Consider the following 23,582-nt stretch of genomic DNA (forward strand, 5'->3'; position numbering starts at 1 on the left):
ATAGGACGCACCGGACCATAGGAGGGGGAGAACAGGAAAAAAATTTTTTTTCTTGTTCTCCCCCTCTAAAACAAGGTGTTACCACTGTGCTCTGGAGGCTTCAGGTGGCTAGCTTGGAAGCCTGGAGAGCGAGAGGGGTCGATGCGCACTGACCCCTCTCGCTCTCCAGGCTTCAGTGAAGGCAACCCAAAGCCTCTGGAGTGCGGCGGGAGTTCCCACTGGGCTCCGGAGGCTTCAGGTTCCTTTTGACCTGCTCTTTGGGGCTGGCGGGGGGGAAGCGCTGCGGAGGCTTTGCGCAGCTAACCCCAAGCTAGAACAGCGAGACGGAGCACCTATTAGCCACGCAGCCTGCATTTGCTCTATAGGACGCACACACATTTCCCCTTAATTTTTGGAGGGGAAAAAGTGCATCCTATAGAGTGAAAAATATGGTAGCTAGTCTTCAGCAGCCACTGTGGGCTGTGGAAGGTCCTGAGTTCCTTGAAGCACTTGCTCCATTTTCTCTTTTTCTCTTTTTGAAATCATCTTTATTGATTTACATCATCTTACAAATACATTACAAATGGTTATAACAGAGTTAAACACAAAAATGACAGAAGAAAAAAAAGAAGGAACAAAAGATAATCAACAATAGGAAAAGAATATCAGTTATAGCATCAAATCTTATCCAATAAAGTCTTCTGGAAGAAACTTCCAATCATTCTTGTTATACTTTTCCTGTTGTCTTAATTTTATCACACAGTTTGTTTTGTAGCGTTTTCTGTATGTTTCTCTAAGATATTTACTCCATTTGTTTATTATACACAAGTATCATTCAATTCTGCTAGGATAATATCATTTTTACAATATAATCTTATATACTCCTTGACTAATTTCCATTCTCCGTATGGTTTTTGATTTGGGGCTCCCCTAACTTTTCCGGTCAGCTTTGCTAATTGAAAATACTCTAACATGAGTGATTGCCAATCTATTATTATTGTTGGTGTTGTTTCATATTTCCAACTTCTGGCTACAAGTATCCTTGCAGCCGTAATTGAGTACATAAACAGTGGTCTTGTGTTTTGCTTTATTTCTGTTGGTTCCGTTTTCTAAGGCCGCTTGGTGACTGTCTCTCTGCAGACCCATTTGAGTTGGCAGGGGAGAAAACTCCCAGACTGTTTCTGGACGTGCTTCTGTTTCGGGCTGAATGCTGCGTGCCGTCCCTCCTGTGCAGGAAGAGGTGGTTGCTTTTCTGCCACACAGAGCATTTCTTCAGGCAGGAAACCCCCAGAAGTATTTTCTGAAGATGCCTGCTTTGGAGACCAGGGCTTTGTGTAATTGCAAAGCTTGCTCTCTTGCCCGCACAGCTCTCCCAGCCAAAGGCAGACTCCAGGTCTTTCTGGATCCCATCTGTTTGCAGCTTATGCTTTCCCCATCCAGGAGAAGGAGAACACACCTCTCTCTGCTGCTTTGCTCTGTGCTTTGATCATTTGGCCAGCCTTTTCCTGGATTAATCCACAGCTACAGCAGCCCAGGAGCAGCAGCAGCAGCGGAGGCGAGCGAGACGGAGGCCAGCGATCGGAACAGAAGCTTTTGATTTAAAGGGCCTAGCAAACTCTCCGAGAGTCCCAAACAATCCCCGCCGTTCTGGCTCTAACCTCCAAAGATTTCTGCAGAGATACCTCTTATTTACCTACCACCATAATGGCATAATGAGGGCCCCCACTGCTTCCTTAATATAACCGCTGCGTCTTCTGTGACTTTCAGACACTTATGCTGTAAATGTTGCTTATCAGTACAAATGGGAACTGTTTAATAGCTTGGGCAAGTTTTGATAAAAAAAAGAGAGAGAGAAGGGGGGAATAACATCCTCCCCTTTGATAATAGTCTGTGATTATCTTCTCAGTGGCAACAGCTTCGCAGACACCGCCGTCCTCTGACTGCTGGTCTCCCTCCTGTGTTATTAACTCCTGCCGAGAATGTGCTCACAAGCCAGGGAGGAGTGGCGCTGGTAGCAGATAGCGAGGGCAAAGGTTTTGCCCAGGACTAGGTGATGCACCCTGCCAATTCATTAACGGGGGCTGAAAGCCCCCAGCGTGGGTGTTAAGGAGTCGGGCGGACGACACAAGTTACAGAGCACACATGAGGTGCCTGTTGCTGGTTTCTGGGGCAACATGTTTTGACTCCTGATAATCATTGTGCCGCAACACACCCGGGGATGGAGCAGGATCCTCTCCGCCTCACAAGCCGCTCACGTCGTTCCACTTTCCCTACGGCTCCTGGGCAGGTGTGTGCTGGGAACAGGGCCTGTGAATGTCGCTGGAGACCTATAGATTGTGTGGTGTGTCGAATGGAGTTGTCACTCTCCCCGTTTTTAGCCTTATAGAGGGGTTTGCACAGCCTGCAAATGGGAGGAAAGTGCCTCTAATGATGCTTTGTCCTTTGTGCTTCCAGGTACTTCCAGGTGACCTATTTATTGATTCTGATCTGTTCATGGGGAGGTTAGATGACATTGTATCAAGCAGACGTTTCCCCCCGCTTTTCATTTCTCTATCCTTATCTCAAAAAATGATGATGATGATTAATTAAATTTATATGTCACCCTTCATCTGAAGATCACAAAAAAATACAAAATGAAAACACAAAATACATAACATAAGGTATGTATTATGTATAAGGCGGTTGGAGGATGGATGGCGGCTAACAGATTGAGGTTGAATCCTGACAAGACTGAATACTGTTTTGGGGGGACAGGGGCGGGCAGGTGTGGAGGACTCCCTGGTCCTGAATGGGGTAACTGTGCCCCTGAAGGACCAGGTGCGCAGCCTGGGAGTCATTCTGGACTCACAGCTGTCCATGGAGGCGCAGGTCAATTCTGTGTCCAGGGCAGCTGTCTACCAGCTCCATCTGGTACGCAGGCTGAGACCCTCCCTGCCCGCAGACTGTCTCGCCAGAGTGGTGCATGCTCTGGTTATCTCCCGCTTGGACTACTGCAACACGCTCTACGTGGGGCTACCTTGAAGGTGACCCGGAAACTGCAATTAATCCAGAATGCAGCAGCTAGACTGGTGACTGGGAGTGGCCACCGGGAACACATAACACCGGTCCTGAGAGATCTGCATTGGCTCCCAGTGTGTTTCCGAGCACAATTCAAAGTGTTGGTGCTGACCTTTAAAGCCCTAAATGGCCTCGGTCCAGTATATCTGAAGGAGCGTCTCCACCCCATCATTCAGCCTGGACACTGAGGTCCAGCACCGAGGGCCTACTGGCGGTTCCCTCATTGCGAGAAGCCAAGTCACAGGGAACCAGACAGAGGGCCTTCTCGGTAGTGGCGCCCTCGGTAGTGGCGCCACACCCTTCAGATGTCAAGGAAATGAGCAGCTATCTTCTTTTTAAAAGACATCTGAAAGCAGCCTTGTTTAGGGAAGCTTTTAATATTTAATGCTGTATTGTTTTTAACACTTGATTGGAAGCCGCCCAGAGTGGCTGGGGAAACTCAGCCAGATGGGCGGGAAATAAATAAATAAATAAATAAATAAATAAATAAATAAATAAATAAATTATTATTATTATTATTATTATTATTATTATTATTATTATTATTATTATAGCAAAATGGAAAACCTCAAATAAGCTACTCTCCCACAATCACAAGGCCATAGATTGTTTAATCAGGCAACTGCCTGGTTTGCAGAGGAACGTTTTTGCCTGGCGCCTAAAGATACATCAGGAAGGCGCCGGGTGAGCCTCCCTGGGAAGAGCATTCCACAAGCGGGGGCCACTGCAGATTTCTTCACTGAGGATTTTCGAACAGAGGTTGGGCATCCATCTGCCAGGGATTCTTCTGCTGTTATTCCTGCATTAGAGGGGGTTGGACTAGATGGCCTTTGGGGGTCTCTTCCAACTCTACATTTCCATGATTCTGTGATTCCACAGAAATAAAAAATAAGGTGTTATATATATATATATATATATATATATATATATATATATATATGTTCATCAATGTACCAACCAAGCACGTACATAGATATGTGGACCACATGTCTAGAGCAGCACAGGAAGACCGTCCTGAAACCATTTTGACTCCCAAACTGACCAAATGTTTTCTCCTCAAGGAGGGAGGGGGTGAGGGAACCTTCCCATTGTCTCAGGAAGTGGGTAATCACCATTTCAAAGGAATGGTCAGACTATCAGGAAAGGCAATCAGATAAGGCCTTATCAGATAACCTGGCAGACAGGAAAAACAACAACATTCAAATTTGTGTTGTAGACTGCCTTTTCTGTGATGTAGGTGTGATGTATCGGGGGGGGGGGGTGGTCTTGGGCTACACCCCTTCTGTGATGTATGTATGATTCAGGAATTAAGTAGTTATAATAACAAGAGTGGCTAAAACCCAGATAATGCAATCAGGTAACTTGCCAGACAGGAGATAAACAACGCACTCAGATTTGTGTTGTAGACCGCCTTTTCTGTGATTGGGTTACACACCTTCTGTGATGTATGTATGATGTTTCTGGGGGTGATCTGGAACTCCAGGGTAGGGAATTTAAAATATCTATATAAGGGTGGGCACGCCATTGTTTGGGGTCCTTCTCCTTTTCTGTGTGTGAGGGGAGCACCCTGTAGCAACAGTTCATAAAGATCAGGCTTACTAGCTGCTTTGCTTCTCAATATTCTCTGGTTGGCCTCTGTTATTTTCTCCTACCGATGGAGAACCTACAATGGACTCTATAAGGGCTCTTGTGTCCCCCATAAGGGAATAAGGGCAGATTTTGTTTATTACACCACGGAATTTCGCGGCTGGGGTCACATGATCAAGGGGGATCCTGCCACCGGCCTTGTGGAATTATTTACGATTTGGGGCAGCCCCGCTTTTGTGGATTTCTCTCAGAGGCCATGGCAGCTCCTCTTTTAGGCCTTGTCGGGGCCTGAGATTCGGTCGCCGTCAGGCATCGTTTCCCCCAAGAGTTTCACCGTCAGGGTTGCAAAGCAAATACGCTGCAGGAAAAGCCGCTGCAGATCGATAGCTGTAAGTTGACGCTTGGGCAGGCGGCTCTCGGGTCTCTTCCTCCGTTAAAGAATAGAACGAGGACGCCGTGCCCTATAAATATGTGGAGGCATCAGCAGAATCGGGAGGGCAAGGCCACCAGATGCAGCCTCTGCTGCAAGGAGCAAACAGCATAAAAGGCTCGGCTGGAGGCAGCGTTTAAAAGCTCCATTTGATGTATATGTAAAACTGTGTTTTTAAAACATGCATGAAATCACCCTCTGTGAAGTCGCCTTCAGTCACTAGGCCACTGGGCACATAGCACCAGGCCAAACCATGACTTTAACGTTAAATAATTTGGAGTTCTTGTTATTAAATATACCAAGAAAAAAGCACACCAAGAACTCAGGCCAACCTAAGTTTCAGCAGTGGGAGTGGTCCCTCCTCACAAGTCAATAGTCAATAGTAACAAAAACTAATCCATTCAAAAGTGTGTATTCTGTCAAGAATTACAAACTCAAGTAGAGATTACAAACTCTAACAGAGATTACAAACTCAAACACATAAAGATATGTATAACACAATAATTCGTTATAAAGATTTTCTCTTTTTCTCTCGACAATAATGTTGATCCTTATAATTTATCAGCTTGCAGATGGAGACTCAGTTTCAATCATAGAGCATTTGTTGTTGTTGTTGTTTAGTCATTTAGTCGTGTCCACCTCTTCATGACCCCCTGGACCAGAGCACGCCAGGCCCTCCAGTCTTCCACTGCCTCCCGCAGTTTGGTCAAATTCATGCTGGTTGCTTCGAGAACACTGTCCCATCATCTCGTCCTCTGTCATTCCCTTCTCCTTGTGCCCTCCATCTTTCCCAACATCAGGGCCTTTTCCAGGGAGTCTTCTCTTCTCATGGTTTGGCCAAAGTACTGGAGCCTCAGCTTCAGGATCTGTCCTTCCAGTGAGCACTCAGGGCTGATTTCCTTCCGAATGGGGAGGTTGGATCTTCTTGCAGTCCATGGGACTCTCAAGAGTCTCCTCCAGCACCATAATTCAAAAGCATCCATTCTTTGGCGATCAGCCTTCTTTATGGTCCAGCTCTCACTTCCATACATCACTACTGGGAAAACCATAGCTTTGACTATACGGACCTTTGTTGGCAAGGTGATGTCTCTGCTTTTTAAGATGATGTCTAGGTTTGTCATTGCTTTTCTCCCAAGAAGCAGGCGTCTTTTAATTTCACGGCTGCTGTCACCATCTGCAGTGATCATGGAGCCCAAGAAAGTAAAATCTCTCACTGCCTCTATTTCTTCCCCCTCTATTTGCCAGGAGGTGATGGGACCAGTGGCCATGATCTTCGTTTTTTTGATGTTGAGCTTCAGACCATATTTTGCGCTCTCCTCTTTCACCCTCATTAAAAGGTTCTTTAATTCCTCCTCACTTTCTGCCATCAAGGTTGTGTCATCTGCATATCTGAGGTTGTTGATATGGCAATCTTTATTCTGGCTTGGGAGTCATCCAGCCCAGCCTTTTGCATGATGAATTCTGCATATAAGCTAAATAATGAGGGAGACAATATACAGTCTTGTCATACTCCTTTTCCAATTTTGAACCAGTCAGTTGTTCCATTTCTAGTCCAAAGCATAGGAAATAAAATCCCAGCAGGTAACACAAAAGTGCTCTGGAGGCCAGAGCTCTTTACAATGAAATAATAATAATAATAATAATAATAATAATAATAATAATAATAATAATTTATTATTTATACCCCGCCCATCTGGCTGGGCCTCTCCAGCCACTCTGGGCGGCTTCCATAGAAAGTCTTTCATGCTGACCATCCACATATTCAGGAATCACTGTTGTGGGGAAGCCTAAACAGGGGATTTAATTATTTTAGATATTTCTTGATAGGCCTAAGACCAGGATAGTGAAACCCAAGGGCATTGCCACCAAAGACGGCTTCTGGTTTTGCTTCGGATCATATAAACATGGTGACATTTTCTGATTTTGCTACAAACCCAACTAAACGAAGCTCCTGGCCATTTCTGAAGTTAGCAACCTTTGCAACGCACCTGGAATTGCTATACATCCATGTAGGGCAGGAAACAGCCCTCGGAGGATCTCTAGAGATCAGTCCTCTTAAGATCTTGTGCAATCTGCAGTCACTTTCCAGATCATGACACCATCGGCATTGTAGGCCTCCCATAGGGCCTTCTCGGTGGCTGCCCCCAGGAAACGTTGGAACTCCCTCCCTAGAGAAGCCAGCCTGGCTCCTTCCTTGTTGTCCTTCCGTTGGCAGGTGAAGTTCTTTTTTGTTCCAACAGGCCTTTGGGAACTGACATGTTTGTTTAATAGATTTAAATAGTACTGTTCTGTTTTCGCTGCCTGCATTCTAATAGATTTGCTTGTTTATATTATTTTAATTCTAGTAAAGCATAATTACTTTTTAACAATTGTCTTTTACGTTTTATCTATGCTGGTTTTTTAAAATATATCTTTATTAATTTAAAATAAATACATTTATGAGAAAACAGACGTACATACAAGTAAACAAACATACAATCAAACACACAAATAACAGAAAAATCAAACAAACCACCACACTATAAGATACAAGAAGATTAATATATTTATCATCATATATACTCCTGATACTGAACAAAATTGTAAAACTTACAGAGAAGAAATTTAAAACTGACTTCCAATTAATCTCACTGTACTTTATCTATCCATTACTTTATACCGCACAGTTACATATTTCTTATATAGTTTCTTTTTACCTCCCTACGAACTTAAATTTATACAATACAGGGATCAGTCTAATTCTGCCAAGATGTTTCCTTTTATTCCATAATTTTATAAATATTCTTTAAAGAGTCCCCAATCCTTACAGACTTTTTGTTTTGGTTGACCTCTTACTCTTCCTTTCGCTTTCGCTAGCTGCAGATATTCTACCATTAGGATTTGCCAGTCTTCTGTGTTGGGTACTGTTGTGTTTTTCCAATTTCTTGCTACTAAAATTCTGGCCGCCGTTATTCCGTACATGAACAATGTTCTTTTTTGATTTCCCTATTTCTTTTGGCAAAATGCTTAATAAAAATATTTCTGGCCTATTATCTATGCTGTTTTGATGTGCGTAAGCCACCTTGAGCCCCAGCCTGGGATGAAGGCGGGATATACACAAAAATCGCCAGCATCACCTTTGTGTTTCCTTCCAACTCTGCAATTCTATGATCATCACCATGAGGACAGAATGGTGGTCAGGATGAGGTCCTTTGGCCTTTCCCAGCATCTGGGCTCATCTTCCGTCCTTCTCACCCACCACCATCCTGACGGCTCAACTCTCTACATCTCAACCCTCCTTTCTGCCCCCTGCCCTGCACTTCCTGACGGATCTTCTTCTCCTCTCTACCCTCCCCGATTCCCTATTTTTTTTCTTTTTATGGTGCAACCTGCTAGCTGGCCGCGGTCCTGCTGGGGGCGGTAAAATTAGCAGCACCAACAGGTGGGCCGGATCGGGTGACCCAAGGAATGAGGTCGCTCCCTTACAACACTAAGCCCTCCTCTTCACCTCGGATGACATGTGCAGGAGTAACCGAATCCTCGTGTTTTGTTGGGTGTTAACGGAGCCAGCCGGGACGGAACATAAGCGCATAGCTCTTTCCGCCATGCAACTGGACAGAAAACCAGGCGCGGAGGGGCAGATCTTTGTGCGCGCCCCCTCTCCGGGGCACCAGCGACCCTCAGCTCCCATGCCAAAGAAGCGCCCCTTGCCTCGGAGGATTCTGAGCTGTGCTGCAACCCCCTTTACCTTTGCCGTGACCCAGGTCCATCCTGATGGACATCTCTCCCCAGAAGTAGGAGGCTGTTGCTCTGGGGGGGGGAGGGAGGCCAAAAAAGATGTCGTCATAGGCGGAGGCTCAGCCAAGTTCAGAGCAGTGTGGAAAAGTCATTAGAAACTTGAGAATAGGACACAGCCTTGGAATTAATTACACACACACACACACACACACACAGTTTGTTTTCTTTATAGATGTAGAGACTTGAAAAGAAGCTGGTAAACAGAGACTCATGCAATTATTGGCTGGGGAGTATCTTTTAGGGGGTGGGGGCCAGAGAGTGCTAGGATTTGACTGGGTCTGTGTGTTTGGAGGAGAAGATCTGAGGTGTTAGAGGAGGCAGAAAGATATCTCAAACGGGACAAAGGCACTTTCTGTGATTTGAAGAGAATGGGACCGGAAAAGAGGATGAGCACCATTGAGATGCCCCAGCAGGATTTGGCCCTGTCCTTTGGGGATGGGAGTATTTTTAGCTCTGGCCTGACGTACTCACTTGGACGTACTCTGTGTAGCACTTGGGGAGAAAAGCCCTCACTTCTTGGGTGGGGAGTGTTGCCTTTATAAAAGCATCTCGCTGCAATAGAATTATTTAGATCCTTGAAATGCATTTGAAATCTCTATATGTGTGCACAATGCAATAATAATCATAATCATAATCATAATCATAATCATAATCATAATCATAAAATACCCCGCCCATCTGGCTGGATTTCCCACCCACTCTGGGCGGCTTCCAACTGAATATTAAAAACAATACAGCGTCAGACATTAAAAGCTTCCCTAAACAGGGCTGCCATCAGATGTCTTTAAAAAGTAAAATAGTTGTTTATTGCCTTGACATCTGCTGGGAGGGCATTCCACAGGGCAGGCGCCACCACCGAGAAGGCCCTCTGCCTGGTTCCCTGTAACTTGGCTTCTCGCAGCGAGGGAACCGCCAGAAGGCCCTCAGAGCTGGACCTCAGCGTCCGGGCAGAATGATGGGGGTGGAGATGCTCCTTCTGGTATACTGGACTGAGGCCATTTAGGGCTTTAAAGGTCAGCACCAACACTTTGAATTGTGCTCGGAAACGTACTGGATGCAAACAAACAGAAAACAAAAGTAGCTGTGATGGCTGTGTTCTGCTTGAACAGCTGGAGGCAGCAATGGTCCTGAGCAGCAGCTGATGGAAAAACACAGGAGGGGAGAATGCTTTTCGTGCTCGAATCCTAGAATCATAGAATCATAGAGTTGGAAGAGACCACAAGGGCCATCGAGTCCAACCCCCTGCCAAGCAGGAAACACCATCAGAGCACTCCTGATATATGGTTGTCAAGCCTCTGCTTAAAGACCTCCAAAGAAGGAGACTCCACCACACTCCTTGGCAGCAAATTCCACTGTCAAACAGCTCTTACTGCCAGGAAGTTCTTCCTAATGTTTAGGTGGAATCTTCTTTCTTGTACTTTGGATCCATTGCTCCGTGTCCGCTTCTCTGGAGCAGCAGAAAACAACCTTTCTCCCTCCTCTATGTGACATCCTTTTATATATTTGAACATGGCTATCATATCACCCCTTAACCTCCTGCTTGCGGGTTTCTCCTTGCGGGCATTTGGTTGGCCACTGTGAGAACAGGATGCTGGACTCGATGGCCGTTGACAAGTTCTTTCTGTGTTCTTAACCACAATACTGCTTGCAGCATCTCTCCTCAACCCAGTGACCTCCAGATGCTCTGCACTAGAACTCCCAGGCACATCCAGCCCTTGCACAGCCTCACCTGCTGCAGATGATAGGGAGAGTTACGGTGGGCGCAATGTCAGAAGGTAGCTCCGTGCAGAGAAAGAGAGAGAGAAAGAGATGGCTATGGAAGAGGAAGGGAAATGGATGGGGCTTCCATGGCTGTGTGTGTGACTTTCATGGAATCATAGAATTGTAGTCAGGCAGGACCCCTGGAGGTCATCCAGTCCAACCCCTGCAGTGCAGGAATCTCAGCTGCAGAAGCTGTGACAGGTGGCCATCCAGCTTTAGTTTCAGAACCTCCAATGAAGGAGAGCCCGCCACCTCCCAAGGTCATCCATTCTCCTGCTGAATAGCTCTTGCCATTGGAAAGTCCTTCCTATTTTATATTTTCTTGCCATTTGAAGACATTGGTTCGAGTCCTGCTCTCCGGAGCAGCAGAAAACAAGCTTGCTCCATCCTCCGTGTATTCAGATATTTGAGGATGGCTACCATATCTCTTAGGGACGCGGGTGGCGCTGTGGGTTAAACCACAGAGCGTAGGACTTGCCAATCAGAAGGTCGGTGGTTCAAATCCCCGCAACAGGGTGAACTCCCTTTGCTTGGTCCCTGCTCCTGCCCACCTAGCAGTTCGAAAGCACGTCAAAATGCAGGTAGATAAATAGGTACCGCTCCAGCGGGAAGGTAAACGGCGCTTCCGTGTGCCGCTCTGGTTCGCCAGAAGTGGCTCAGTCATGCTGGCCACATGACCCGGAAGCTGTACGCCGGCTCCCTCGGCCAGTAAAGCAAGATGAGCGCCGCAACCCCAGAGTTGGAAACGACTGGACCTCATGGTCAGGGGTCCTTTACCATATCTCTTATCATCATCATCATCATTTTATTTGTATTCCGCCTTTCCACAGTTAAAACAATGCTCAAGGCAGCTTACAATAGGAAAAGATTTACATAATTACAAACATAGCAAAGTAGTCATAAAAATAACTAAAACACATTGAAAACTAAATAACCAAACTGAACAATTTCCACATAAAAATAAAGATACAAGAAGTTCGCATCAGTAATAGCAGTTAATATCAGTAACAATAATAATAATAATAATAATATATCACTTAATAATATGTTTAATTTTATTATTTATACCCTGCCCATCTGGCTGGGTTTCCCCAGCCACTCTGGGCAGCTTTCAACAGAATATTAAAATACAGTAGTCTATAAAACATTAAAAGCTTCCCTAAACAGGGCTGCCTTCAGATGTCTTCTGAACAACAGCAAAAGCTCCTAGCAAAAACTCCCAACGAAACTTCCCCCAAAATACTCCAGTCCTCCTTGGGCAGCAGCTGCAGCCCTCATGAGGCCAGTCAGCCCTGCCCTGGACCAGGTAGAGAGAGGCAGGAATGGGACCCTCAGCCACTCAGCAAGGGCGTCTTCAGGTTAAGCATACCTGACTCCTTCAAACGTTCCTCATAAGGCTTGGCTTCCAGATGCCTTGATCATTTTGCCTTCATGGTGCCCATCAGCTGGCCTTAGATGGTGGCCTCTTTCATCAAAACCTCTTCAGATCCCCTTCTTATGTTAGTTTCTTGGGAACCTCTCCCCATCTTCTGTTTCAGTCTCTTCTCTCTCGCATCCAACTTTACCCTGCGTTCTGGATTTTGAGTGGCCTCTGTAGGTGCCTCAAGGTTGCTCAGACTCAAAGCTCTTCTCTGTCCCCGTTCCCAAAGGACGCTTTCAGTCAGCCTGTTTATTGAATTTTCACCCTGATTTGTTTGAAGGGAGATTGGGCTTACGCAGAATCCGACCATTGTTCTCTCCGTCTCAGTACTGTCTCCTCTGACTTGCAACAACTCTCTCCAGGATGTCGGACACGAGTCTCCCAATCCTACCTGCTGACGATTGAACCCAATAACTTCTATTTAATCAGCATTTATTCTGATTTTATTTGCAGGGAGGTTAGACGACGTTGCATCAAAGAAAGTGTTATCCCTCCCATGCATTTTCCTGTCTCTTTTCTTATAACAAAAAGTCTGATCTTTTTTTTGGGGGGGGGGTTGGGTTTGTTGCACAAGACCAGCTGTAATTGTGTAGCCTGAATTCGCCAATGTGCGTCTGAATCTCACTCCAAAATAGCAGTCGGCTGAGAGCACCCAAAGCCTCTCTCTCTGTCTGTCCCTGTTGAAGCATATTGGCTAAATTGAACCATCCAGTAAAGGTCAGAGCTTGGGCTTGGCTTAACACTTCAGTGTCTGAGGGGGTGACTGAAAAGGGCAGAGGTTGCATGGCCCACAGCTGTAGGACTTCTCTCAATGGAAAGAGCACTTTTTCCTACGAGGGCTGCTTGTACAGAAACTGCCCGTTTAAAGCGCATTAGTTCCCCCAAAGAATCACGGAAACCAATGTTTGTTAATGGTGCTGGGAAACTGTACCGTATTTTTCGCTCCATAAGACGCACCTAGTTTTTACAGGAGGAAAGGGGGAAAGCCCCATTCTTTTGAGGATCAGCTCACAGTTGTGCAGCTTCTTTTGCAAACGGGAAAAGCCCCCTTTTTTGAGGATCAGCTCAAAGTTGTTGAGCTTACTTTGCAAAGGGAAAAAATCCTGTTTTTATGGGGTTCAACTCACAGTTCTGCAGCTTCTTTAGGAAAGGAAAGGGAGCCGTTTCTACAGTTTCCAGATTATCTAATCAGCCAGTCCCATGTCGCTGGGGAACCAAACAGCCTCCGTCTGCAGAACATTCAACAATGGAGGCCTGGCCAAGGGGGCGGAAGGGGACCCAGCGATCGACCACACATTCGCTCCATAAGACGCACAGACATTTCCCCTTACTTTTTAGGAGGAAAAAAGTGTGTCTTATAGAGCGAAAAATATGGTAGTTCTCTAAGTTGCCAGTATTCTTTGGGGGAAGTTTATGTGCCATGCCACAGACACTATGACTTTGCAATTCATTTTAATCCTTTTAACCACCCAATGAAACTGCATTTGTTGTAGTAATTAATATGGGCTACAATATCCAGTGCACCTATTTTAAGGGATGCATTTGAGGCAGTGTGGCGTAGAACCCAAAATACTGTATTCCTTCAACTGATGGTGTAAATTGTGACTTCCAATCCATCATGCCAAAAACTGGGTGAAGTCACGCCCAAGTCATGCTTTGCTGTCCATCTTTTGATTCCGAATGGGGCCTGGCATCCAAACACCAGAGACTGGCATCCCCACCATGGGAACCTCAATGCCAAGTTTGGCAACGGTGTCTCAAGAGGCAGCCAAACCTTTGCCCCAAAACGGACAATGTCACACTGAAGTCCATCATCTTTATTCAGAATGGCGCTCAGCATAGAAATGTTGAAGGAAACTGCTCCCACCAATCTCAGGAACCCTCTTGCCAATTAAAAGCCCTAACAAGATCTTGCCAGCAGGCTTTTATAATTCAGATTGGAAGGTAAAGAGGTCAGGATTAAGCTAATGGTAGAGGTCAACGGAGTATGCCTAGCTGACTTGAATCCCAGAATTCAGCAGGTTTGGGTAAGAGTTGATGGCAAGGTCCAATGCTAGACTGTAAGCTCCTTGAGGCAGGGACCTGACTTCTTCTCTTTATAAAACGCCGCACCAATTGGTTGCCCTATAAATAATCGGCGAGGCCCTGTAAATAACCACTGGCCTCTGAACAAAAGCGCCACAGCAGACAAGCTTGGCCCTTACGACAGCGTCTGTGAATCTCGCACTCTTTCATCTTGACCACAAAAGATCCTTGCACCGCAACCGGCGTGTTAGACTTGTTGAAGTGTTTCTGCCACTGGGCTCTTTGCCTTTCTTACTCCAGTAGACCAGGCTTAGGTCCCTAATCCGGACTTCTTCCACTTCAGAGACCAGAGCAGACGGCAGATGTCCCCGCAGTCGCAATGAAATGTCAAGGCGTTTGTCTTTGCCTGATGACGACCAGGGGGCCGTTGGCACCCACTTGACAAGCCTTCTCAGAGCAAAGCAGTCGAGGGAAGCTGCTCAGAGAGGTTCTGGCTGCAGCTATTTTGGGTGGGAGCAGTTCGGTCAGCTCAGGTCACGGAATGAAATACAAGCCTGAAAAAGAAGAAAAAAGAAGAAGGCAGTGCCGTCATGGATTGCATATACAGTTTACACCAACGTTTAGCCAGGCGGCTGTCCAGTTAAGGTGACTTCGCGAAGGCAGGTGGTGCGCCCACTCCACGCCTGAATTCATGCACACTCTCATGCTCAGGTCTGTATATGTGCTTGGGCATTTCAACTCAGCATTGCACATCCAGTGACGCCAAAGGTGAGAAGATTCAGGACAGATAGAAGAAAGCGTTTATACAAGCAGAGCATAGGGAAACTGTGGAGCATAGGGATGTGGTGGCGCTGTGGTCTAAACCACTGAGCCTCTTGGACTTGCTGATCAGAAGGTCGATGGTTCGAATCCCTGTGATGGAGTGAGCTCCTGCTGCTCTGTCCCAGCTTCTGCCAACCTAGCAATTCAAAAGCACACCAGTGCAAGTAGATAAATAGGTACTGTCATGGTAGGAAGGTAAACGGCGTTTTCGTGCACTCGTTTCCGTCACTGTGTTCCGTTGCACCAGAAGCACTTTAGTCAAGCTGGCCACATGACCCGGAAAGCTGTCTGTGGACAAACGCCAGCTCCCTCAGCCAGAAAGCAAGATGAGCGCCGCAACCCAATAGTCAAATTTGACTGGACTTCACGATCTAGGGGTCCTTTACCTTTACCTTTTGCAGCTATTTATGAAATATCAATATTATATCACAACTTTCCTTGCTGTTTTGGTAGTGAATACACACTGACTGAAATAAAATTAAATATTTGCTTAATATAACAGTGAAGGGGAACCATGAACTTTCAAAATGCTCCTGCCTTTGTCTCCCGTCCTTTAATTTTCCTGTTTCTGTAAGTAGAGAGATTTTTGCGACGTACCGTGTTTTCTGAAGCTGTTCTTGCCTTGTGGGTTGTTCTGATGTGTGCAATTGAGTGCCTCATATTTTACACTAAAGCAGCCTCAATTGTGTGTCCGCTGCACACATTGCACATTTTTGCGCCTTCATTTCCTGTTATGTAGTCGTTTAGTCGTGTCCGAGTCTTCATGACCCCCTGGACCAGAGCACGCCAGGCCCTCCTGTCTTCCACTGCCTCCCACAGTTTGGTCAAACTCATGTTAGTAGCTTCGAGAACACTGTCCAACCATCTCGTCCTCTGTCGTCCCCTTCTCCTTGTGCCCTCCATCTTTCCCAACACCAGGGTCTTTTCCAGGGAGTCTTCTCTTCTCATGAGGTGGCCAAAGTCTTGGAGCCTCAGCTTCAGGATCTGTCCTTCCAGTGAGCACTCAGGGCTGATTTCCTTCAGAATGGACAGGTTTGATCTTCTTGCAGTCCATGGGACTCTCAAGAGTCTCCTCCAGCACCAGAATTCAAAAGCATCCATTCTTTGGCGATCAGCCTTCTTTATGGTCCAGCTCTCACTTCCACACATCACTACGGGAAAAACCATGGCTTTAACTATACGGACCTTTGTTGGCAAGGTGATGTCTCTTGTCAACAAGAGTGTATAGTAGATTTAATGAAAAAGGTGCTCTGTCGACGGCTTGTATACCCAGCCAGCCAGATAGCTGAGCATGTCTTCAGATGCCAGAGCCTCTCGCTCCTTTGCCAGCCTGCACAGTTGACACCAGCTCTTTGCTTTGCTTTTCAGTGCAAGAAGAAGCACACCCTGGTGTGTCCTGACTTCTCCAAGCATGGAGTCTGCCCCAAGGGATCCCAGTGCAAATTGCAGCACCCACAGAGAAAACACCTGGCCAGGCAGCCCAGTGCCACAGACACCTCCTTCCAGCGGGCATGCTCAGCGCCCAAGCAGACTTTGAGGTAAGAAGGCCCAGCGGCCTGAGAACTGCCATCCTCTCTCCTGGTTACAAGCCTCTTACCTATTAAAGGATGCCTTCCGTTCTTGAAGAAGCACCCCCCCAATTCCCCCCCCCCAATTTCCTGGCTGTTCAGCTCATCTCATATGCGGCCTAGGACCCTTGTACCTACGGGACCGCCTTTTCTGGTCTGCCCCGCGAAGGACCTGAAGGTCCACAAATGACAACACTTTGGAGGTCACAAGCCTCAAGGAGGTTAGATTGGTCTCAACTAGGGCCAGGGCCTTTTCAGTACTGGCCCTGACTTGGTGGAACTCTCTGTCACAAGAGACCAGGGCCCTACGGGACTTGACATCTTTCCGCAGGGCCTGCAAGACAGAGCTGTTCCGCCTGGCCTTTGGTTTGGACTCAGTCTGACCCTTATGTTTCCCTCCCCTTATGGTCTTGATTTAACAGCTACTTTTAAAATGAGGCTGCATTTTAAATTGCATTTTAACCTGTATTTTAAATTGGGTCCCAATTTAAATTGAGTGGGGTATAAATAAAAATTATTATTATTAGGAGTGCCAGCAGAGTGTCGGACTCTGACCTGGGAGACTGGAATTCAAATCCCCGCTCTGCCAGCCATGAAGCTCACTAGGTGTGAACTTCGGCCAATCGCTGCTTCTCACCCTAACCTACCTCATTGGGTTGTTGTGAGGATTAAATGAGGAGGGGTAGAAAACCGTCCATGTCACTTTAGAGAGGGGGAAAGGTGGTATATGATTGCAATGCAGCGTAGTGCAATAGTATGCAAGTGATGTATCTGCTGAGACCCTCGGAAGGAGATTATGCACCTTCCTTCCTTCCTTCCTTCCTTCCTTCCTTCCTTCCTTCCTTCCTTCCTTCCTTCCTTCCTCTCTTTCCTTGCAAAACCTATCACGCAGCACACAGTTCTCCTTCCCCTGAAATTAGCTTTGCCCCTTCTCTCCCCTTCTCTGCTCCCTGTTTCTCTAGCTGCTGCTCTGTAGGTAACGCCATTGTAGAGTCTGTGGAACAGCACAAGGAGACGAGAGGGTGTCATCCTGGCACAGCGAGGCCCTCGCACAGTGGCAGAAGCCGAAGGACACGGTACCTTTACGGCTGTGCCGGAGACTTGAACGCGTCAGCAGGCATCAGCATAAACGCAGAGAGAGCCTTGTTAGAGGTCATTGTCCCAGGTGCCCTTGGGGGCCTATTGATCATCTCATTGTCATAACGCCACCGCAGGCTCCCTCCTTCCCAGCTGTGCACCCTTAACTCTGGGAGCAGAGGCACTTTTAACTCTGCGTTGGCCAGGGTGGGCAAGGCAACCCCGGCTTAGCTGTGCATCCTGGTTCCCCCACCTGCTCCTGGAAAGGAGATGGAATTCAGGTTGCATTCAAAGGCAAACCTGCCTAATGCACACTTCCAGTCCGTTTTTGAGAGCAGAGATCACATTTGCTGATTCTGGAGCCCTGCTTGTGCTTCTGCTCAGAATTGTAGGCACCAGTGATGATAGATAGATAGATAGATAGATAGATAGATAGATAATGTTTTTTAACATACCATTTTCAACAGTACAGTGGTGCCTCGCAAGACGAAAAGAATCCTTTCCGCGATTCTCTTCGTCTAGCGGTTTTTTCGTCTTGCGAAGCAAGCCCATTGACGGCTTAGCGGATTAGCGCTGTTAGCGGCTTAGCGGCTTTTAGCGGCTTAGCGGATCAGCTGATAAGCGGCTTAGCGGCTTAGAAAGGGGGGGGGGAGGAAAAAACCCCCGCAGGAACTCGCAAGACATTTTCGTCTTGCGAAGCAAGCCCATAGGGAAATTCGTTTTGCGAAGCACCTCCAAAACAGGAAACTCTTTCGTCTAGCGGGTTTTCCGTCTTGTGAGGCGTTCGTCTTGCGGGGCACCACTGTAATTAAACATACTTTTACATCTTATTGAGTTTTTTTGACTTCCATCTGCCCTATCTGAAAATTTTCCAGTCTAATCTCTTAGTATACATTTCTTCTTGTCCCTATTACATTTCAAACCCATAACCAATATCTCTATCTTTTTCTACTTTGTAACACTTCGTATATTTCTCCTTACAAAACTTCTTGTAGTCCCACTAGCGTGATTTGTTGATTACAGTTGCTCTTCAAATAATTCATAAAGTGGTACCTCTGGATACGAATGGGATCCGTTCCGGACCCCGTGCGCATCCTGAAGTAAACGTAACATGCCTCTGCGTGTGCGCGGGTCACATTTCGCTGCTTCCGCGCATGCGCGTGTCATTTTGAGCATCTGCGCATGCGCGCGCGGCAAAGCTCGGAAGTAACGCGCAACCCGAAAATACTTAACTTGAAGCTACTTCAACCCGAGGTATGGCTGTATACTTCTTCCAATCTTCTGTAAATCTCTGGTCCCGCAGGTTTTAAATCCCTCCTGTCATTTTGTCCAATTCTGCATAGTCCATTAATTTCGTCTGCCATTCTTCTTTGTGTTTCGCTAGTTAGACCTCACCTTTTCCTCCAAGGAGCTCAAGGCAGTACAGTGGTGCCTCGCAAGACGAAATTAATTCGTTCCGCGAGTTTTTTCGTCTTGCGATTTTTTCGTCTTGCGAAGCACGGACTTTGGAAAAGCTTCAAAAATCACCAAAGTCTTCAAAAACCTCAAAAAAGGCTACCACACCGCGTGCCATGAGTTGCTCCTCGAAGTGAATGCACAGTTTTAAGACAAAGGAAACAAACTTGCAAGACGTTTTCGTCTTGCGAAGCAAGCCCATAGGGAAATCCGTCTTGCGAAGCAACTCAAAAAACGAAAAACTCTTTCGTTTTGCGAGTTTTCCGTCTTACGAGGCATTCGTCTTGCGAGGTACCACTGTATATGCATGGCTCCCCGCTCCTCGTTTTAGCATTAACCCTGGGAAGTAGGTTTGGCTGAGAGATAGTGGTAGGCTCCAAGCCACGCAGTGAGCTTCAGGACTGAGTGAGAGGATTCAAAACTTGGTATCCCAGGTCTTAGCCCAACACTCTAACCACTGCACCATGCTGTTAGCCACCTGGACAAGTAGGTGTCTGGGAGCTTTCTCCATCCTTCCCGATCTGCCCAAGGGTTCTCCTGGGCTCCTGCAGCCTGAGCAAAGTGAGTCCATCGCAGGAAAAAGCAGCAAACAGCTGCTTTATTGTTTGGGCCAAGGAAATGACGCTGCCCTAGAAGCTGTCACAGTGGACGAGGCCGGTCGTGGGACTTTATCCAAAGGCAAAAGCCAGGCAGGCTCAGCACCTTCGTCTCCTAGATACTTAACAGTTTGTTCTATGTTAGAAAGCGCTTCCACTTAAAGACTGTTATTGTGATCAATTCTGAATCCTCATCACTTTTAATTTGTATACTGCCGTTCTATATCACTCTGCGCAAGGCGGTTTACAAGCTGAGGAAGCAGCAAAGTATGCAACAGAGATCACACATCTTATAGCAGTCCAACCCAATGCAAATAAGTCACAATAAAAAAATATTTTTTAGTCGGCATCCATCTGTCTCGGGAGACAATGGAGAAGGGAGCCTTTCGGGGTGAATTCAAACTGTAGGAGAGTTTCAGCACCTGCTGCGGCTGTAGAGACCGATAGGGGAGAGACATGTTTTGCTGTAGCTGGGGCGTGACTTCAAATAAACAGATTACATAAAATAAAGTAGTATTCAATTATCTGTTAGAATATAATAATACACAATAAAATTACCTCCCAAAATATCAGCGAATAATAATTATACAAAAAAATCACTCTCAACAATTACAATAAATCATTACTAAATTATAATCGATAAAAATAACAGCAAAGTTACAATATATAGGTGCCTTAAAAAAATCAGTTTAGAAATAAGGCTTGAAGCTTTCATTTGGTTAATCAGATTAATCAACCAAATATTGATCTATGATTGATCTATGGGCATAAGTGGCAATTGATGGGGCTAAGGGTACATGAACTAATTTTTTTCAGTTGTTTTTGATTCTGTACCGGAATGGCATCTTCTCATTATATACTTGACTGAAACACACTTCTTTTTGTGTCTCTTAGGAGGCACCAATATCAAGGTGTTTCCAAGAAGAAAATTTGGTTAAAATTTAATTGATTTAATTGGTCAAACAACAGGTAGTTAATCATCCAAAAATTATTTCATCAGCAGATACAATTTACTTCAACAAATAAGTGTTCTGGATAATCAACAGGTTAAAGGCCTGCGTTTTTTATTTGAGTTCATTGTGTATACCTCATCTTTCTACAGCAGTTGCGCTTGAGGCAGCTCAGAACTTGCAGAAACAAGGGAACGAACTAAGCAAAAGCTTTGCAGCTTGCAAGTCACGCCGCTTGCCTGTGTCCTGAAGCCTGCCCAATTGAGCTGGTGTCCTGTGCCTCATGACCCCGCATTGTGTCATGCCCCCGCCTCCTCCACCCCAGGGCTGCGAATGAGACCCACCTCTGCATCACAGAACAGAGCAGATATATTTATATAGTCCCAGAATAGAAAAAGTAGCTAATTCTGTCCGTAGTCGCTTGGCAGGAGGCTCTCTGCCATTCCTTCCGCATCAAACGCTTCCAGCCTCGTATCTGGGTATTTTCCTTTTGCAGGGGTCTCTGCACCTCAGACTTGCACTTATGCAAGAACCCAATTCGCAGCCCCACCCCCTGCTACGCACACCCAAAACGTCATTGCAGCGGTTGCTAAAGGCTTGGCTCATCGCTCCTTAGAGGTAAAAGGTCCAGAAAGCAGCTGCTTTTGCTTCTCCTCTATAGCTCTGTGCCAAGCACTCAAGAGTGCCATCCAGTGGCGTAGCGTGGGGGGTGCAGGGGGGGGCCGGCCGCACCGGGCGCAACATCTGGGGGTTAGGGTTAGGGGGCGCAAATCCACGGGTTAGGGGGTGCAAATTACTTGCCTTGTCCCGGGTGCTGACAACCCACGCTACGCCACTGGTACCATCCCCAGTTGCCGCTGGTCCTTAAACGCTTCCTCCTGCTTCCTCCTTAGGTAATCTAATAATCTATTTGTACTTAATTCCTTGTAACATTTCTACTAAAGCCATATAACTCATTTCCAACATTTTTCTAACACTCATTAATTTTACAATATTTTTATAAATAGTCTTTAAACTTTTTCCAATCTTCTTCCACCGACTCTTCTCCCTGGTCCCGGATTCTGTTAGTCATATCCGCCAATTCCCTATAGTCCATCAACCTGGTGATCTTCTGTCCGATGCTCTTAACTCTTTTCCAAGTCCCTTCTGCGAGTCTTCTTCATATTTATACATGAGCTTTACTTTGTCTTCCACTGATCTTATTTTCATTTTCCTTCCTTTGAGGCTAAAGAGTAGATCTCGGGGAAACTCCCACCTAAAGATGATTTTATTCCTTCTTGACAGGGCAACCAAATCTCCGTAGTTAAATCTAAGAGCCAAAAGGTATTTCAAGACGTCTTTCAAAATTTCCACTCTTGACTGTTGTTCTTCTAAGTTCTTCTGGTAGTTCCAACAGTCTCTTATTTTGTTCTTCTCTTTTTTCCCTCCTCTTCCAAGTCCGAAGGCCCTCACAGTTTTAATCTCTTCTTGACCCAAGTCCCGGTCCCAAAAATCATCAAATTCCTGTGTGAGGAAATCTATCAAACTTTCCTTCTCCAGTTCAGGTAGGGCTCTGATCCTCGAAATCTGATTTTCTTTAAATTCAATCATAGCAGGCATCAACTTTTGGTCATCAAATTGCATCTGCAAGGCTGGGACTCTCTCTCTCTCCAATTGTGTTACTTTAGGTTCAACGGCAATAACTTTCTCCCTAGCCTTCTCCGCAGTTTGCCATGTCAAAGTAGATTCCTGTGTCAGTTTCTGAATAGTTTCTGTATTGGTGTTCACTTTTTGTCCCAAATTGTCGATTTTGGTAATTACACATCCACCTTTTTGTGAAGCTGTTCCAGTGAGTCACTTATCTTACATAATACAACCACTAAGGCCTCTTCTGTCAACATTCTTAACCGATTCAAGGTCCCCAGAATCTCACAGGTTTTTATCTTGCAGCTGGAAATTCCCCCAGCTCAACTCTTGTGACAGTTTCAAAGGCTTCCTCTAGAAGGAAACAGTTCCTCTAGAGGGAAACAGTTTCTATTTGTATTAATCCTTTTAAACTCAATTCAAACAATAAAGTTAGTTTCAATTTTCTGTTACTTTTACTCCTTTTTAAACGCAGACGGAGACAGTGGAAACAATGTATTCCTCTTATTTAACTAACTGTCAGTGAACATTCTAATCACGGTCAATGAGCCTTCCAGAACACGTCAGTCCTGTTGGCAGCCCGTTTCCAGGATCGGAGCGGTGGTATATTAACTCTGTTCGCTCTCTCCTGCAGGTATACTCAGTCCAAAACTTTCCCCCCTCTTCTCCTGCCACCAAGGGGGGTTTAGTATTTTTTACTGATGGAAATTTAGTCCTTTACAATAGGCTTTCCAAGACTTCAGCTTGCATCCTCATTGCTTCAATCTATTTACAAAAGGGGAAGGTGGACTTCCTGTTTTAGACCTCCCCGTTTTGGTACCAAATTAAGATGTTTAAAAATCCAATTCTCCACTCTACTAACGGCTAGTTGCTTTAAGATCAAATTGTCCACAGGAAAAAGCCAGCGCTCTCCGGCAACAGCTATGCGGCTTCGCTCCGTGGAAGAAGCAGTCAATCGAAGCACCGTGCCGCTCACCCCGCGTCGCTCCGGATCCCTGAAACCGGGTCTCCCTGCGAGTAGGGGAGGCACAAAAGGTGCCAGCCGAATCCCACGTTCACAGGCTTCACCCGCCTGTGATTTCTAGTGGGTCTCCGCCTTCGCCGTGGCGGCCAGACCTGGATTCCCACGAAGCAAATTCCTCCCGATCAGAGGAATTCCGCCATTACTGGAGGCGCTAACCTGGAAGTCCCCCACTTCCTTTTTTTTTTTTTTGCACTTAATTATATCTATTATTAATGTTGCAATACATATATGAAAGACGCCTGCTTCTTGGGAGAAAAGCAATGACAAACCTAGACAGCATCTTAAAAAGCAGAGACATCACCTTGCTGACAAAGGCCCATATAGTTCAAGCTATGGTTTTCCCAGTAGTGATGTATGGAAGTGAGAGCTGGACCATAAAGAAGGCTGATCCCCGAAGAATGGATGCTTTTGAATTATGGTGCTGGAGGAGA

The 23,582-nt window shown here is 46.0% G+C and overlaps 1 protein-coding gene across 1 annotated transcript in view; it reads left to right on the forward strand.

The window, feature by feature from the left end:
- Positions 1-23,582, forward strand: part of ZC3H3 (zinc finger CCCH-type containing 3) — a 279,283-nt gene that overhangs the window by 225,377 nt on the left and 30,324 nt on the right. The window contains exon 10 of the mRNA XM_079984218.1: positions 16,227-16,396. Within this exon, the coding sequence (XP_079840344.1) occupies positions 16,227-16,396 (170 nt within the window). The remainder of the gene's footprint in view (positions 1-16,226; positions 16,397-23,582) is intronic.

The sequence above is a fragment of the Podarcis cretensis genome (assembly GCF_951804945.1).
Source record: "Podarcis cretensis genome assembly, chromosome: 7".
Lineage (NCBI taxonomy): Eukaryota > Metazoa > Chordata > Lepidosauria > Squamata > Lacertidae > Podarcis > Podarcis cretensis.